Source organism: Podarcis bocagei, assembly GCF_964188305.1.
Source record: "Podarcis bocagei genome assembly, chromosome: 17".
NCBI lineage: Eukaryota > Metazoa > Chordata > Lepidosauria > Squamata > Lacertidae > Podarcis > Podarcis bocagei.
In genome coordinates this window covers 10,831,086-10,847,900 of record NC_138143.1, presented here as the reverse complement: position 1 = coordinate 10,847,900, position 16,815 = coordinate 10,831,086, and the positions used below count along the sequence as shown (strand labels likewise).

General features: G+C 45.3%; 1 protein-coding gene across 4 annotated transcripts in view; it reads right to left on the bottom strand.

Moving 5' to 3' along the window:
- Positions 1 to 7,799: 7,799 nt before the first annotated feature.
- Positions 7,800 to 16,815, bottom strand: part of DOCK6 (dedicator of cytokinesis 6) — a 111,300-nt gene continuing 102,284 nt past the window's right edge. For all 4 annotated transcript variants that reach the window (XM_081176018.1, XM_081176019.1, XM_081176020.1 and 1 more), the window contains 5 exons: positions 16,533 to 16,769; positions 14,483 to 14,626; positions 14,084 to 14,190; positions 11,101 to 11,268; positions 7,800 to 9,901 (listed from right to left, as the gene is read on the bottom strand). In XM_081176018.1, coding sequence (XP_081032144.1) covers positions 9,859 to 9,901; positions 11,101 to 11,268; positions 14,084 to 14,190; positions 14,483 to 14,626; positions 16,533 to 16,769 — 699 coding nt within the window. In that variant the 3' untranslated portion in view covers positions 7,800 to 9,858. The remainder of the gene's footprint in view (positions 9,902 to 11,100; positions 11,269 to 14,083; positions 14,191 to 14,482; positions 14,627 to 16,532; positions 16,770 to 16,815) is intronic.

The following is a 16,815-nucleotide window of genomic DNA, read 5'->3' as shown; positions in this document are numbered from 1 at the left end:
CGTAACCCCAGAGTCGGTCACGACTGGACCTAATGGTCAGGGGTCCCTTTACCTTTACACATCAGGCCTAGCCAGCATGGCCAGTGGCTCATGGCCAAGAATGATGGCAGCTGCAAGTCCAGGAACTTCTGGAGGGACCATGGGTTCCTCACGCCTGCAGAATCTGCTGTGCACTTGAGAATTGTGGGCACTCTGGCAAGATGCATTTAACAGGGAGAGGAACGACACAAGGCATGTATATGGCTGGGACCTTCCTCCTCAATTCATGCTGATGGTAAGGAACTTTCTGCCCAACCCTTAACTGAGCCAGGACAACTTCCTTCTTTCAGTCCTTAATGCATCTGACCATAATTGAAGTCTTGGCTTCAGGTCAACAAGCTTGTTGGTCTGGTCTCCTCACAGCTTCTCACAAGCTGGGAGGTAGATCAGCTGGCAGAAGTCCCCTGAGTCACAAAATAGTCCCTGTAGGCCTTTTAATGGCCTGGTCTTTCCTGTAAAGATTTCCAGTTCCATTACATCTGTGATATTCAGCGGTTGCCCCAAACACAGAGCTCTGCAGACATCGAAGAAGGGAGAGCGTGGGCAGTCTCGTGATTTGGATAACCGTTCAGTTCCTCCCAGCCAGTCGCCAGCAGCTAGCATGCCTATGTATCAGAGCAGTTCCTCTTGAGCTCACCCCAAGGGGATTGTGGTGGGGCAGCTTCCCCCTCCTCTTATCGATACATTGGTAGTGGGTAGGAGAGAGTTGGGGCAGCAGGCAGGAAGTGGTCACCCCATGAGTGTCGCCCAAAGGGAGGGCACAGATTGAGCAGACAGCTGCTAGGAAGTGATTCATTCAATAACAGAGGAGGAGGGAGAATAACATGAGCAAATGAGATGCTCATGTTACATTGGGTGTCATTCTGGCACAGGTTTGGAGGGGATCCCAATTTTTGTAGTTCGTAGTTAATAAGCCTGTCGTTCCTTCAGGAAGAACAAGAACATTTACTGTAGAAATCACAGGGGGGCTAAAAAGTGAAAAGTCTACCTTATAGCATCCATCTCATATTTCTAAACACACTTTCATGAAAGGCGTGAACATGCCCTCCTACATTCCTCCGATGAAAATAGGGACATCCCGTTCCATAATGATAATTTTACTATTTATACTCCATACATCTTACTGGGTTGCCCCAGCCACTCTGGGCAGCTTCCAACATATAGAAAAACACAATAAAACATTTTTTAAAAAACCCTTCCCTATATAGGATTGCCTTCAGACGGCTCAGGAGTCGGATAACTCCATAATGCCCTCCGACATTTCTCCAATGAAAATAGGGACATCCTAAGGGAAAGTGGGACATTCCAGGATCAAATATGAAACCGGGACAACTTCTCTAAATCAGGGACGCCCCTGGAAATAGGGACACTTGGAGGGTCTGAGAAGAAAGATGGTTGAGTCTCTCCACCCTCACAAAGAATACTATGCAGTACATGTCCCCAGATTAAAATCTGAGTTTCCTGGAGTGATTTCTGCTATCACAGTGGTGGTTCCTGAAGTTCTGGGCTGAAATGGCTACCATAAAGCAGATTAGCGTATCTGGGGATGTTCCCCGTCACACACAATGCCTTCTAAGCAGTCACGTCCACTAGGCTACATGACCTAATCTTATGGGCCATGGATTCCAGGGAAATTTCCTGCCTTCCTTCCAAACCAGCATGTTTAAGATTGCAGCCTAAAGATTGTTAGGGTAGGGTGTGGCTTCCCACTAATTCAAAACCAAGGTCCTGTTTTCTAAAAACATCCTCGACAAATATGGAAATCACTGGCAACGCTGTTTTCTCTTCCTTGGTGCTTTCTTTCGTTTTTCAGTCAGTGGTTAGGATGGTGGGAGGCATGATATTCCAGCTTTCAGGACAGACATCTGTTATGAAGTACACCAAAAAAATCCAGCTTTTGCTACGGTAGCCTTCACCTGAAAAGGAAGCTCAATTTTGTCCTGGGGGAACGCAAGCACACTGCATTCCCAGCAAGTTGAGTTGCAACACCTCCTTCTAAATCCTTGGGTTGCTCTCGCCTGCACATCAGCCTCCACTATCATTTGTACATTTAAAGCAAACAAAAGAACATTAGGCTCCTTCTAGAAGTGTAAAGGTAAAGGGACCCCTGACCATTGGTCCAGTCGTGGCCGACTCTGGGGTTGCAGCACTCATCTCGCGTTACTGGCCAAGGGAGCCGGCGTACAGCTTCCGGGTCATGTGGCCAGCATGACTAAGCCGCTTCTGGCGAACCAGAGCAGCTCACGGAAACGCCATTTACCTTCCCGCCGGAGCGGTACCTATTTATCTACTTGCACTTTGACATGCTTTCGAACTGCTAGGTTGGCAGGAGTAGGGACTGAGCAACCGGAGCTCACCCCGTCGCAGGGATTCGAATCGCCAACCTTCTGATCGGCAAGCCCTAGGCTCTGTGGTTTAACCCACAGCACCACCCACGTCCCTTAACTACGCAAGGTACGATCACCTAAAATGTCACTCCTTTTTTTGCAACGAATCAAATAGTTTCAATCGTCTGTGGTTCTCACCAAATGAGCCCAAAGGGTATGCCAACCTCTTTCTTCCCATCCTACCTGTAAAGCGAAATAATTTTTTGGAAGTCATTTCCCTGGCATTTAGGATGCCCTCTTCTTGGCTGGCACCATTTGAAAACTTTTAACGCCCACTCACTGCCAGGAAGTCCGGATTAGCAATCTTTGTCTTTAAGTGCATCTTGAACATAAAAAGTGACGCATTTCACCTTATCAATGGGGAATCTTTGGAGTCCCTAAGGATATATAATTCTTTCCACATTTCCTGTTCCTCACCCCACCATGTTGGCTTGGGGGGTGGGGTGGGAATCAGTTCTCTCTTCTCCTTATCTGTGCTCATTCCCTCTTTCCACTGTTTTTCAGCCCCAAAACTCAGATCCTCCTTCCCTCACTATCTGTAGCCACTCACTGCAAAAACTGGGCTTTTATTCTCAGCTGTTACCCCAAAGTCTCCTCCTGGCTCTCTTCTGGTTCTTACCTAACAACTTTCCCAAAGCCAGAGTCACAGATACCGTGTGGGGTGCTAGCTGGGTTTTTTTTTTTTTTTGCCCTGGGTGAAGCCTCCAGAGGGGTACCATTGAGGCTCCCAGCCTGTGTGTGTGTGCATGTCCTGGTTTTTGGGTGTAAAAATGGCGTCATGGGTGAATTTTGCCAAATTGGCAAAATGTCAGGGAATACCCAGATGTATGGCAATGCGATGGAAAAAGCAATGGAAACAGCTCAAAGTGCATAAAATCACTATTTTTGCAGGTGTCAGGAATTTTTATATGGCAACCCTATGTGGGTGTGTGTGTACCAAACTGGGTCTTTTACCTGAATGAAATAAAGCCTAGATTTGCCTCTGCCAAAACACTCCAAAATTGCTACCCAAACTCCCTTCTCCTTTTCTGAATCCCTTGTTTCAAAACAAGCAGATCCTTCAGTCTAATCTTCCCTGTTCTCTCATTCAGCCAACATCACTCCCCCGCTGCCCCCCCCATTTCTCTTTCGTTACTTTTTCTGTGTTTTCAGGCATGTTTTTGGAACAATTGGTTTTTAACTCTTTCCTCTGTTCAAACATCTTTGGTAAGTATGTTACTTCCCTTTTTGATACAATAAAAAATGACATTTGATCTTTCTGTTGCCCTTGCGGTGCCGAATTCTGTAGCGCATCCATGTCTCCATGATAAAAAGATACCAAAATATTACAGACAGATTCATGATGAAGTTTAAAGGTTATCAAGGGCCATAATGGCTATGTTCAGAGGCCATGTACTGCACTCTCAGGGGCCTGCTTATGAGAAAGATGAGAGCTTATTTACATAAACAGGAAGGTGATAAGTGAAGCAGGTGAATCCATTCACCATCTCTCAACCTTCCCACTTAGCACCCTTTGAAGTACCCTTTTAGCAGCAGGCTGATTTTTTAGTTGATTTTTAAAATTTGCACTAACAGGCCTTTTCACCTACGGTTAGTTTTAAAATATTTAGAAATCCTGCACAATAGTGGTTAAACGAAAAAGCATTTTAGCATACATTTTCAAAAATGGACTATTTTTAAATCCCCCAGTGTTCAATTACCATAAAAATGCTTTTAGCTCGTTTGGTGTTGCTGTTGTTCTTAAGGGGGGCGGGGAGGTTAAATTGCAAAACATTGCCTCCCTAAAAAGTGCTCTAGCAGTGCAAATTAAAAAGCCACCGAGATTGTATTGCAAAGTGAATTTGCTCTTCCCCAACCAGATGGGTGTCAAATATCCACTAGTGTGAATGAAATATAATTGAGATGTACACAGAGGGGAGAAAGGAAAGAAAAAAACCTAACTCTCCTCCACAATTAAGTGTGGAAAGTAAATTACACCCCTGCCAAAGTCTCACGGTGGTAAGGGAGTGCTAAGAGCCATTGGTTTGGTCTATCACCCAGTAACAGGCAGAGGGTTCTGTATGTGATGGCTTAAGAGGAAGAAAGAGACCAAGAGACAAGCACACATCTCTACATGCTTGGTTTAGGCATGTGGAAAATAATCCCCTTCTGACAGTCCTCCTCTGCTTGGCTTTTCGAAGAGGACATTTCCATCATCCACTGTGGGACAAAGGACCTTGCGGGAGCATGTCCCTGTCCCATTCTGCTGTTCCAATATGAAAGGGTTCATGGAACAAGGTAAAAAGGTAAAGGACCCCTGGACAGTTAAGTCCAATCAAATGAGACTGTGGGGTTGCGGCGCTCATCTCACTTTCAGGCCGAGGGAGCCAGCGTTTGTCCACGGACAGCTTTCCGGGTCATGTGGCCAGCATGACTAAACTGCTTCTGGCACAATGGAACACCGTGATGGAAACCAGAGCACACAGAAATGCTGTTTACCTTTCTGCTGCAGCGGTACCTATTTATCTGCTTGCACTGGTGTGCTTTCGAACTGTTAGGTTGGCAGGAGCTGGGACAGAGCAACAGGAGCTCACCCCCTCATGGGGATTCGAACTGCCAAACTTCCGATCGGCAAGCCCAAGAGACTCAGTGGTTTAGACCACAGCACCACCTGTGTCCCCTGGTTCGTGGAATAAGAGGGGGTCAAAAGGAGTCCATAGTCCTTTCACCCCTGCTTTGTTTTTAAACCACAATTAAACCATTTAAAGACAAATCACGAATTTTAACATTACCTCCTGTCTCCATTAGCAGGGAGTCACCACAGTTACAAATTTCTGAGCAAAGGCCTTTGTAGTGGAAAGCTCACATTTCTGCAGATATTCTTCTATTCTCTCCCAGTGTCTAGACATGGTTGCTGGCACTTTTGGCTTTTAAAGTAATTTGTGCAGGGGAAAGAAAAAAAAGTAACACAGGTTATGTGTGAACCCAAACAACTGTTCTATTCTGAGCTGCCTTAGCAAAGCGCTTCCTTCACTGTTCTGTTTTATTTCTGCTAAGATAATCAGACAAGGACAAGATGCTATTTTCTGCTTTTGCTGTAAACATCCCAAAGTCATGGGGTTCCCATTAAATGTTCTGGGCCAGCAATACTAACTCCTGCAAGACCCAGGAGGCCCTCTCCAGATATGAAAGCGTCCCTTCAGAATTACGCCAAGACATGCAAGGGCCTCTCCAATTGGACATTGAGGTACTATTATAATAACAGACCCAGCCTCGGAGTACCGTACTTTTCCGTATATAAGACGCCACTATGTATAAGATGTCCCCTATTTTTGGGGACGCAAATTTAAGAAAATGGGGAGAGATGGCAGAGAGTTGTTGAGCTTCTTTGGGGAGGGTTGCTAAGCTTTCCCATCGCCGACAGAACCTGAAATCGCATGCCCAACTGCCGGAACATCAGCCAATCAACACCACTGATTGACGCAGCAACCAATAACGGCTACTGACAGCCGTGGCAGCAGCCAATCAAACGTCCACCCTATGCACTATCCATGTATAAGACGACATCCACTTGTTAGGAAACGACCTAGTCTTATACACAGAAAAGTACAGTATTTGCTGTCCACGTTCCCGACACACGAGTAGCCCCCTTCTGGGGCTTTGTCATTGGCCTCCTGCCCTTCTATTACACTTTCACAATTCAAGCGTTCTTAACAGGGGGATTTCTTCTTCCCTTCACCCATTTCCAGTGCATAATAGCTCCATATCAGCCCAGTTTTCCCAACGCAACAAAACATCAGCTGCCCACCTGGGCTGTGGCCTGGATGCTCATCCCTATTAAAGCATTAAAAACAGCAGAGAGCCTTGTGGCACCTGCACACATTTATTATGGGATAGACTACAACCGATGAGAAGGGTTCATCAAGAAGTGTGATCTTGAGTTACAGGTATATGCATAGACACACTTTGTTGTTTTTAATGCAAAAAGCTGGCACAGTTACTGCTCTGGAAACCATGAAAGCACTGAAGTGCCATGGATGGTCTAGTGTGATTGCAGAGCCCATAGTGTGCCAATAGGTTTGCATGGCAGCTTCAATGATGAAAGCTCCTTGTACTCTTTTCTTTTCAAATTGCCTGTGTTACTGCAAGACACCAGGTACTCCCAGCACTCTCCTGTGGGATTTCCTGTGGCTCACTTATCTTTGGGCTCAACTCCCCCATCACTCTCTTCTTACACTAGCTTGTTGGCCAGATGGTTTGCAAAAGCCCAGGCACAATTGCAAAACCAACCCACGGTCTGCAAACAAGGCCCCACTGAGCACCAGCTACGCCTTTGCCCTGCACCTGGGCACCAAGCCCACACTGCTATTGGGAAACCTTGTCTGTAAGCTGGATCTTCCACCTTGGGATTCAAGCTCTTCCCATTGTAACTGTCAGCCCTCCCCAAGTTGTTTTCTTTTGTTGTTCCTGGACAGCAGAGTACCACGGTGGTACTTGGGAATGCTTTGCATAACACATGACTCTTCCCTGTTATCGTTTTTTTGCTTCATACTTCTCCTCCTCTCTGGGCTTCCTTGTTCGCAAATGCCTCTCCTCAAAACAGTTCCTTTGCTTATTTTTCTAGGCCCCTGAATGCCCCATCCTTGGCACGGCAGCACTTGTGATTCAGAAACATTGGTGCAGGAGGGCTAAAAGGCTGCACTAGAAATATAGCCACAATCGGCACCTGGAAAATACACACAGCCGAAATTGTTTGCACATTAAACAAATAAGTAGCTATCCTATTTTTAAAAGACATCTGAAGGCAGCCCTGTTTAGGGAAGTTTTTAATATTTAACGCTGTGTTGTTTTTAATACTTGATTGGGAGCCGCCCAGAGTGGCAAGGGAAACTCAGCCAAATGGGCGGGGTATAAATAATACATTATTATTATTATTATTATTTGATAAATGTTTGGATTCAGAGCCACTGAGTTTTGTCAATGGCAGCAGAAAGGGTGTTTGTGGTGGTTAGAAAAACAAGTCTGTCAAAACAGAGAAGGAACAGGGATTAGGGGACAACAGCAGCCCTATCCCAAGGGTGTCCTAAAATTTCAAAGCACAAAGCAAGCTCTGCCCATAGCCGTGGGTTCTTGCTAACAATGAGGACCTAAAGCTTGACCAGTTCAAAAATGGAAAGTTGGGTTCTCTGGATTCACTAGGCTCTTGGATTAGTTCTTGTATTCTGAAGCTTATGGCACAACGTTTCCTGCTTGGCAGGGGGTTGGACTCGATGGCCCTTGTGGTCTCTTCCAACTCTATGATTCTATGATTCTAACTGTAGTTAGTACAGATTCCTAGGTGACTTGAGTGTGAGCAAATGACACAACCCTATTCATTAATAAGAACAGAATCAGTCTCTTTGGATTTTGTTTAATGGCATTATAAATAAAATGTTTACAAACTTCTCCACCAAGGAGCAAGACATACAGAAATCAAATCTCAGCTGCCTACCACTGGCCTGGCCATAGCACAAATGTAGCATTTACCATGTCCAGAATATCTGGCCTGGAGCAAGGTAAGAGGAGTGGAACTCTGATCCAGAGAGAAGGATATTTCTTAAACAAGAGAACGTGACATTTTGAATCCGAACTGTTGCAGCTTTGGTTATAAGTAAGCAACTGAACTCTAGCACTTAGCTCCTTTTGTTAGGAAAGAGCACCAACTTCAAATTTATTTATTTTTTTAAAAAGGGTCTTTGGGTGGTTATGTGAAGGGGGTTACTGAGCAAGGGAGAGAAACAATGGGAAGTTTCACCAGTTGGATTGGTCCAGTGCCTGTACGAATTTACGAAAACCAAAAAGGAGAAACTTGGAACCAAATCAGCACCGCTTACACAAATCTGTTTGTTTTAGCTTGTTTCACTTTCTCCAAAAATAATGCTAAACTGAGCAAGGAAAAAAATACTCAGTCCAAATCAAGGGAGTCCATACAGAAATATCGTCTAGATTAATCCTATGTGTTTGGATGAAATGCTCCCCATTGCTTTCAAGTAAATCTGGATTTACTCTCTCCAGTAGTAAAAACACAAGAGCATTTTGCCATTGCCCTCGATCCTCAAATCATGCCCTATTAAAGAAAGCAGAATACACTCATTTCTCCCAAATACACTTCGCTCTGCCACTATGGGCAGGGGCTAATCACTACTCTCCCAGGAAAAGGATGTTCGTTCCTATGAGTGAGATCAAAGTCTAAACTCAACTTGAGCCTGCAGCGGTGATTTTCCTTCACTACCGCTTGCTTGGGAAGGTGGAGGAGAGGCACTGACGAAGGTGAGGGATGTTCACAGTTCATTCATCCTCTTAACAAACAAATGCACACACAGCCCCTCCCCCTTGGCATTTTGGGGGCGGAAGGAGGGGAACAGAACTCCTCTGCTCACTCTAGAAGGCACTGCTGTGATCAAGTGTGCGTGCAAATACTAGCCCCTGCCTCAAAAAGGGTATAGCAAGAGGCATGTGAAATAGGGAAGGGTCTTTGGCCCGTGCTGCAAGTGAGGAAGCTGAGGGTCCCAGAAGGCAGTTGGCAGAAGGCCATCACTTGGTGACCAGCTACATAAAAACCGACTGTCAGGATCTCCTGGGAAGGGGCTGGAGGGAAGAGACGAGGAAGTATGGGGTCAGGACTCCTGGGTTTCAGCCCAAGCACTGGGTGGACATATCAAGCTCTTAGTGCAAGAGGACTTGGTCACCTCCAAAGGTGAGGAAGCAAACCCAGGTGTCCTAGGTTTCAGCCCCCTAACTCAACCTCAGAGATTGCTGCCTCTCTCTCTTCTTCCCACCCTCTCCAGTCAGGAACGGGAACAAGAACTTGGTCCTGTCATTCTTGTTGATTCATGAACAAATAGCTGGCAACTCTAAGGGGTTGGTAGCCAAAAAGGGGAGTGTCAAAAACAGATCAGGAGAAAGGGAGAAACCTAAGTTTTTGGGCTGAGCCCAGCTGTCAAGACAGAAGACAACACAGAATCCACAGTGGGTGGGCCTCCAACTGCAACCATACCCAGAGTTTCAAATCTGGCTACTCTCTGTGGAAGTCAAAGGCCCATGAGAGCAAAAGCAAATCTTCAGTTCATTAGGGAAGAGGATCTGCAGATGGTCTCACAGCTGGGGTGCAAGGCTTCCTGAGGGTGGGGCACAGCTCTGAGCTGCACAAATGTGGGAGCCAGATCACTCCCACCGCCAGCTCCCACAGAGATGTCTCCTTCCTCTTGAAGTGTCCGACTGGCCCACATCCTGGAGAGAGCCTGGAATGACATGGGAGGGTACTCCAAGTCTCAGCGTTGGCCTCCCAGAACAGAGCAAGCAGCCTGACTTCCTGCTTGGCGGCAACCCTGGAGGATGCAAGGCTCAGTAGTTCCCTCCCGCGAATGGTCCCTGCAGTTTTTCAGGTGGTCCGTTCCAGCGGGGGCTTCCCTTTCTAGGCTTCAGTCTTCCGCAAACTCAGTCTGCTGAAGGAGTTTCTGGCAGGAGGAAACAGCACAGTGCAAGACTCAGAAGAAGAAAAAGCATGTTCTGTAACTGGGGATTGGGAGGGAATGATAACAGCATGGCAAATGGCTTCATCCTGAAGGTTCAGGCAGATAAGAAGACAGTACACATTTACTGTCCAAATCCAAGTCATCCTGAATGGATAAAAGCCACACTAGTAAAGCCTGAAGGACAGCTTCCAAAAAACTGCCACCTTTATAAAAGGTACAGAGCAAGCTGCCTATGCCAGCTCAAAAACCACTGGTCCACTTAGTTCAGTATTGTCTAAACCACTGAAGAGTCAAAGCTCCAAGGTATTTACACCTTAGAATTGGAGTGGGGCGGGCAGACAGGTGGTCCTCCAGATAAATGATGCTGGAATCTAACGCCCATGTCGAAACCAGCATAGCCAATGGTCAAGGATGACGTGAGCTGTAGTCCAGCAACTTCTATAGGCAGAGCCGCTGGTTAGCAAAACCTGCTAGGCTGAAACTATGCACATGAAGGAAGTGTCTGCACCGGCTATGTGCCGCAGTGCAGTATACTTGGGGAATGAGGAACAATCCTTCAGAACTGGTGTACAGGATTGTGGGGACCCCAGAGGTTTTTTCCACTGTGCTGGGGAGCAGATGGCCCTGGGCTCTGCCTTAAGAGGCTGGCTGGGGTGCCCTTCTGGTGCCTTCCAACTCTCTGACCAGGGGCTGCGAGCAAGGACCGGGACCAAAACTTCCTTTTCCTAAACAAACAAAAACGACATAAATGGGATAAAGGAATAAAACCAACATTTAGCAGAAATTACGGATAGACTTCCAGGTTCAGGAAGGAACAAGTCCTTTTTTAAAAAAAGAAATGAAATGTATGGAGCTCATGCTGTAGTCTGTGTTTTCTTTCCAGACCTCCGGGCAAAATCCCAACAGGAGCTTTCTGCCCTGGGGAGCAGCACAAGGGCTTGGGAAGGCGCTTCCAGTTGATGGTGCCATGTCTGCAGAGAAACCCCAGTAGTCCTTTCTAGGCTTCTCATAAAGATCTTTGCTGAAGGGGGAAAGACAGAGGCCAAAAGGACGAGTAGGTGGCCAGTGGAATCCTGGTAGCTGTCACCACCAAAGTTGCCTGTGTGGTCTGATCGAAGCATCTTCGATCTGAGTGTCTGCTCACGGCCTTTTTCGGAATCTGCGCAAGAAGGTTTCCTCACCTGTGTGCAGAATGGGGGGCCAGAGGGGTGTAGAGTTGAGGGATCTTGCGGTTGAGAAGCGGGTGCAGGGCTTCCTTGAGGCGCTGGTAATTCCTCTCCAGCTCTCGAAGAAACTCCCGCTGGTCTGGTCCAATCAGCGTCTTGTTCTTGCGAAGGGCGTCTTCACACCTAAAAAAAGAGGAGTTTGGATTTGGATTTGATATCCTGCTTTATCACTACCCGAAGGAGTCTCAAAGCGGCTAACATTCGGCAGAATTCGAGACCAGGGAGAAGAGTCGGTGAAAGAAGACTGGAAAAAATTTAAAGACTATTTACAGAAATATTGTAAAATTAATGAATGCTAGAAGGATGTTGGATAGAAACTAAGTGGTTTCCAGCTGTAATGCTTTAAGAGATAGGAAAAAAGGTTTACAAAAGGGTAAAAGCTTAATGGTAAGGATTTGCTGAACTAACAAACTGAAGTGGAATACAAAAAAGGGAGGTACGAGGAGGTCCGGGGAAATAAGTGTAAGGAAGATATGTTATGGAAAATCAATGTGTTTTTTTTAACTGTTTTTATTTTGTATGTTTCTTTTTATTTTTCATTTTTACTGTTATACTTTAAAAACTTTAATAAATATCTTTTTTTAAAAAACACAAAGCGGCTAACATTCTCCTTTCCCTTCCTCCCCCACAACAAACACTCTGTGAGGTGAGTGGGGCTGAGAGACTTCAGAGAAGTGTGACTAGCCCAAGGTCACCCAGCAGCTGCATCTGGAGGAACGGGGAATCGAACCCGGTTCACCAGATTACGAGTCCACCGCTCTTAACCACTACACCACACTGGCAGCGAGTAAGAGGCTTGTGGTGGAACTAGCTCAGGGCTGGCTTTGAGGAGTTGTCGCTCACTCCAGGCACAGACTCCAGGCATAAAATGCTGAAAAGCAGACCATCTAAATTTCCTTTGTTTAAAGAGAAGCACAACCAGGAATTAGAACAGTCAGTCCTCCGGACAGAGGGGAGCGAGGTCTGTTCTCTGCCACAAGAAACCCCAAGACCATTCAGCCTCCTCAGATGATTCTTTTTTTTTTAAATAAATATTTTTATTACATTTTTCAAATACAAACTCCAGAAACATAGAAGATGTAAGAGAAATAAGAAAAAAGAAGAAAGAATAGAAGAAAAAAAAAAATCCAACTTTTCAAAACTTTTTTATACAACCTACTGGACTTCCCCGCATCTTCCTCACCCTGCGTTCTTTACAATAAAAATATCAGCAAATTATTACCTTGTTTCATATCTTATTTGTACCTTTCAGATATTATGTTTTTGGATTTAAACAGCCTCCTCAGATGATTCTTAAGCTGCTATCCTATGCTCACTTACTTGAGAGTAAATCCCTCTGAACTCAATGGAACTTGCCTGAGTAGATATGCAGACAATTGAACCATTAATAAACTATAAATAACATCTTCATGTTATTTTTAAGCATTTAGAGGCTTAAAAATTACAGGATATTTTCTGAAGGCACCACCTTTTTTAAAAAGAGTGGTCATTCTTATTACCAGCTATTAAACTGCTCTGGAAGTGGTTGCAGGGGGCAGAATATACGTTATCCGATTCAAGTAATGTTGAGTATGCTGGCAGTTAAAACATCCTCATTTTGTCAAGCTTCATGCTTTAAGGTGCTGGTGAAACCACCATATTGATTTCTACTGATGATGTGTTGTGGTTTTCTTGTTGGACTGACTGATTTTAATGTTTTTAAATGATTTTCTGGATTCTTGTATTTTGTTATTCTGTTAAGATGCCTTGGGGCATCAGGTGAAGGGCAGGATACTAGTCTAATGAGAAATATAATATAGGCAGCCGGCAGGTGCTTTCAGCAGTCTCCCCCTGCATTTACAGTTAAAGAATAGGTAGCTTCATGAAAAATAATCCTACTTTCCCACCCCCCTCGCTCAACAAGAATTGCACCAAGATCATGCAGCTGGTCGGCTCGGTTGGTTCCAGTGCGATGCTGATAACGCCAAGGCTGCAGGTTTGATCCCTGTAAGGGACAGCAGCAGATTCCTGCACTGCAGGGGGTTGGACTAGATGATCCTCAGGGTCCCTTCCGACTCTAGGATTCTGTGAATACTAGTTCTAGAGAACGAAACAGGAGCAAAGCCCCTTCCTGTTCATTTTTTTTAAATAAGATATTTATTAAGATTTAAAAAAAATTACAGAATAAAAAGAAAAAAGAAAAATACAAAATAAAAATAGTTGAAAAACAATTCAGTCTTTCCATCACATATTTTTCATTTGCTTATTTCCCGGACCTCCTCACGCCTTCCTTTTCTGTATTCCAGTTCCAATTGTTAATTCAGCAAATCCCTCCCCTCTTCATTCATCTTACTCTTCAATTTTTAAATATTATAACATTAATTTTTTTTTACCTATTAATAACCATTTTCTCATATTCCCTATAGCATTACAGCAAAAGACCACTTAGTTTCTATCCAACATCATTCTAACAATCATTAATTTTACAGTGTTTCTGTAAATAATCTTTGAACTTTTTCCAATCTTCTTCCACCGACTCTTCTCCCTGGTCTCGGATTCTGCCAGTCATTTCTGCCAGTTCAAAGCCCCTTCCTGTTCAATGGCTGATGTGTGGGAATGGGATAGGAAGTAAGTTTTAGCCTAGCCCTCCATTTTCAAAGCATTCAGCATAAATTTAGAGATTCAAATCTCCTGGAAAGAAGGTAAGCTAAATTTCCAACAGAAACTTCACATCCAACAAGATTCAAATTGTGACAGGAAGCTCTTGGCAGGGTGTTTAATTAAACACAGCAGGATGCCAGACATCAGCAGCCACAACAAAACGTACTAATAAGCAACCTCAATTCTCCGAAAAGGCACTTGAAGCAGAGCAAGACTGAGTGGATATATCCATGTAAGGGCATTACAGGTGGAAAAGGATTTCAAGCTGCAGATTCAGGGCAGGTGTGCTGTGCAGTACCTCTTGGTGAAGTCCTTGAAGCAGAGCCTCAGCTTATTGTGGTGTCGGTAGAGCTTGGGGTCTTCGGGGATCTCAGCCAAAAATACCTGCGCCACCTCCAGAGGTCCCTGGAACACAAGGGCCTTGGAGTCAAGGAGAAGTCCTCCTACTGCCCTCCCCATTGATTCTGACTCAGTAACTCACTCTTAGCTATCACAATGGCACCAAGGGTCTCCATCCTGTTTTCAGGCTCCCTTCCCCTACCCTCTACCTTACCCCCATCAGACCCAGGATTAATTTCTGTTCTCACCCCACACCTGTGATCTGCTGACTCCACAGTCTCAAGGGGTTTGCTACTTTGGCTGGAAGCTTCCCTTTCCCCCCAAATCGATCACTTATTCCCATTCCGTGGGCAGCTACCTGGTTGACTATGGTGCCAACACATCCTTGCAGCACCATCTGCAACATCTTGGCATCAGGTGGATCTTGGTGGGTGGCAAAGGCCAGCTCCTGGGTCTTCTTCTGCATGTCCTCTATGGCCACCTCTATGGGAATCAGAATAATCTGGGGAGAAGAGTCCAAACAACAGAAACACAGCTGAAGCGTCAGGCATGTGCCATTCATCTAAAACCCTAAACAAGACATTCTGGGCCCAATCTAAATTCTGCATTAAAAAAAAAAGGGCTCAGTTCAGCCAACTGTAAAAATTAAGCAAATTGAGTATATATACTGTACATCCAAGTCCCACTTAGCAAATGCAATACATTCCCAGGAAATTGAGCATTAACATAATAAGAGCATTATGGGAACTTTTCTAATCTGTGATCTCTCTACCTCTCCCTACCATGGCTTCTTCCTAAAATGGCTGCAGTCAACTAGCAAGAGAAAGACAAAGGAAAAACTGGTTTGTCCAATCTCTCCTGATTTTGATTTGTCCAATTTTGCTCTCCGTTGGCTCCCTCCATGCAGTGACAAACCTTGGGGTCTCAAATTTCAGCAGTGCCCCGTGCGATGCCAAAATTCAGTGGCCCCACCTCCTCTTGCCTTCCATTCTACATCATAATTGCAGCACCCCCTGTGGTATCCCTGAACCCAGTGTGACTGAACTGCTCGCGCTCCCCTAAATCTGCCTCTGCTCCATGGTTTCTGCCTGGAAATGGCAGGCGCCAACCAGGAAAGCATAAACAAGCAAGGCAGATGGCGAACTCTGGCTGTTCAGATATCTGAATCAGCTATGCACGTAGCGAGGTCTGGGCATGATTCATTGTGTTTCGATAAGTGAATTTTGCATAATGAGCAAGCAGATCGTGGGACTCGCATGTATGCTTAGAAAGTTGAGGTCATTTTAATCTGTTTTATATTTTAACTCTTGTATGCTTTAAAGTATAGTTACGATTTCTTCTTTATTTCACTGTTTTATCTTTGGTAAACTGCTTTGAGGTGGTTGTTGTCTTAGTAATATAATCTTTATTAAGAATAACATGAAACAATACGAACAACAAATAATGGTATTGGTCACCAGAAACGAAACAAAAGACAGTCAGGATATTTGTACGGCAGAAAATAATAGCAGCATGTTAAAGAACTATGCTTTGAGGTTTGTCTCTTTGTTTGTTTTACTATCAAGTGGTGAATAAATTCCATGAAATATAAACAAACAAGTAACTAAGTAAGCAAGCAAGCATGGCTTCACTTTTATAATTTATTCTGCAATGTTTATTATTTATTTTGAGTTTTGTCAGTCTCACAAGGGGAGTGGGGAGAGACATTTTAGCAGAAATGCTGGATCCCACCCCACTGGAAAAAATGTCACAGTTTTTTCTGGTTTCTGAGATTGCGGAATGCATTGCTCACAAGCTCAGGGACTCAAAATGTGCTTTTGAATTTTTTTGAGATTTTTGCTTAGCTGAATTTTTTCACTACTGTCAGGGAACTGCCATCAGCTCAGAGGCGAGAGGTGGAAGGGCAGTTGTGTTATAGGGAACCTCCGAAGATCTTGCGAAGCAGTTCCTCCTCTGGTGAGGAGGAAAGCCCTGCCTCCAGTGGGGAGGAGGTGCAGCGACCAGGAGATGCTAGGGAGAACCTCAACACGGAGCCTGAGCAAAGCGGAGGGGAGGGAAGTACCCCTTTGCCAGCGCCCACTCTGCGCAGTAGGTTTCGGCGCAGAGAGGGGAGGAGAAGGATGGGGGTCACACGGCCGTTATGCTGGGGGATGTACAAGGACCGGCCACTCCCAGATTCTGCTAGTGACTGAGCCAGACATGAACCTGTGACGCTCTGCACTGTAAATAGTTTGCACTAATACTAAAGCTGGAAAAGACAGGTCGGAGTCCTGCCAGTTTGCTCTCGAGCAACCACACCACCACCTGACAACTACACTATTTTTTGATTTCTGAGAATTGTAGCCCCTGCGGCCCCGCTCCTCATTCTCATATGCCTCCACCCACTCACCATCCCCACCCCAGAGTACCTCCTCCTTGTGGATGACATTGATGCGGGTCTTGATGTAGGGGAAAGCGTGGGAGGTGGTGAGCAGAGTCTTGCGCTTGAACTGCTCGTGCAGGTCGCCATGCGCTCGCCCGTCCAGCGTGAAGGGAGTACAGAACATGAAAGTGCGCAGGTTGTAGTTCTTGTCAAAGTATGTGACACGATCCTTCAGCTCATACGTGTCGAAGAAGGGCTCCACGTAAGTCAGCTGGATGTAGGCCTGCGGCAAGGAAGACAACAAGGCGGCAGGGGCAGTCAGTAGAAAG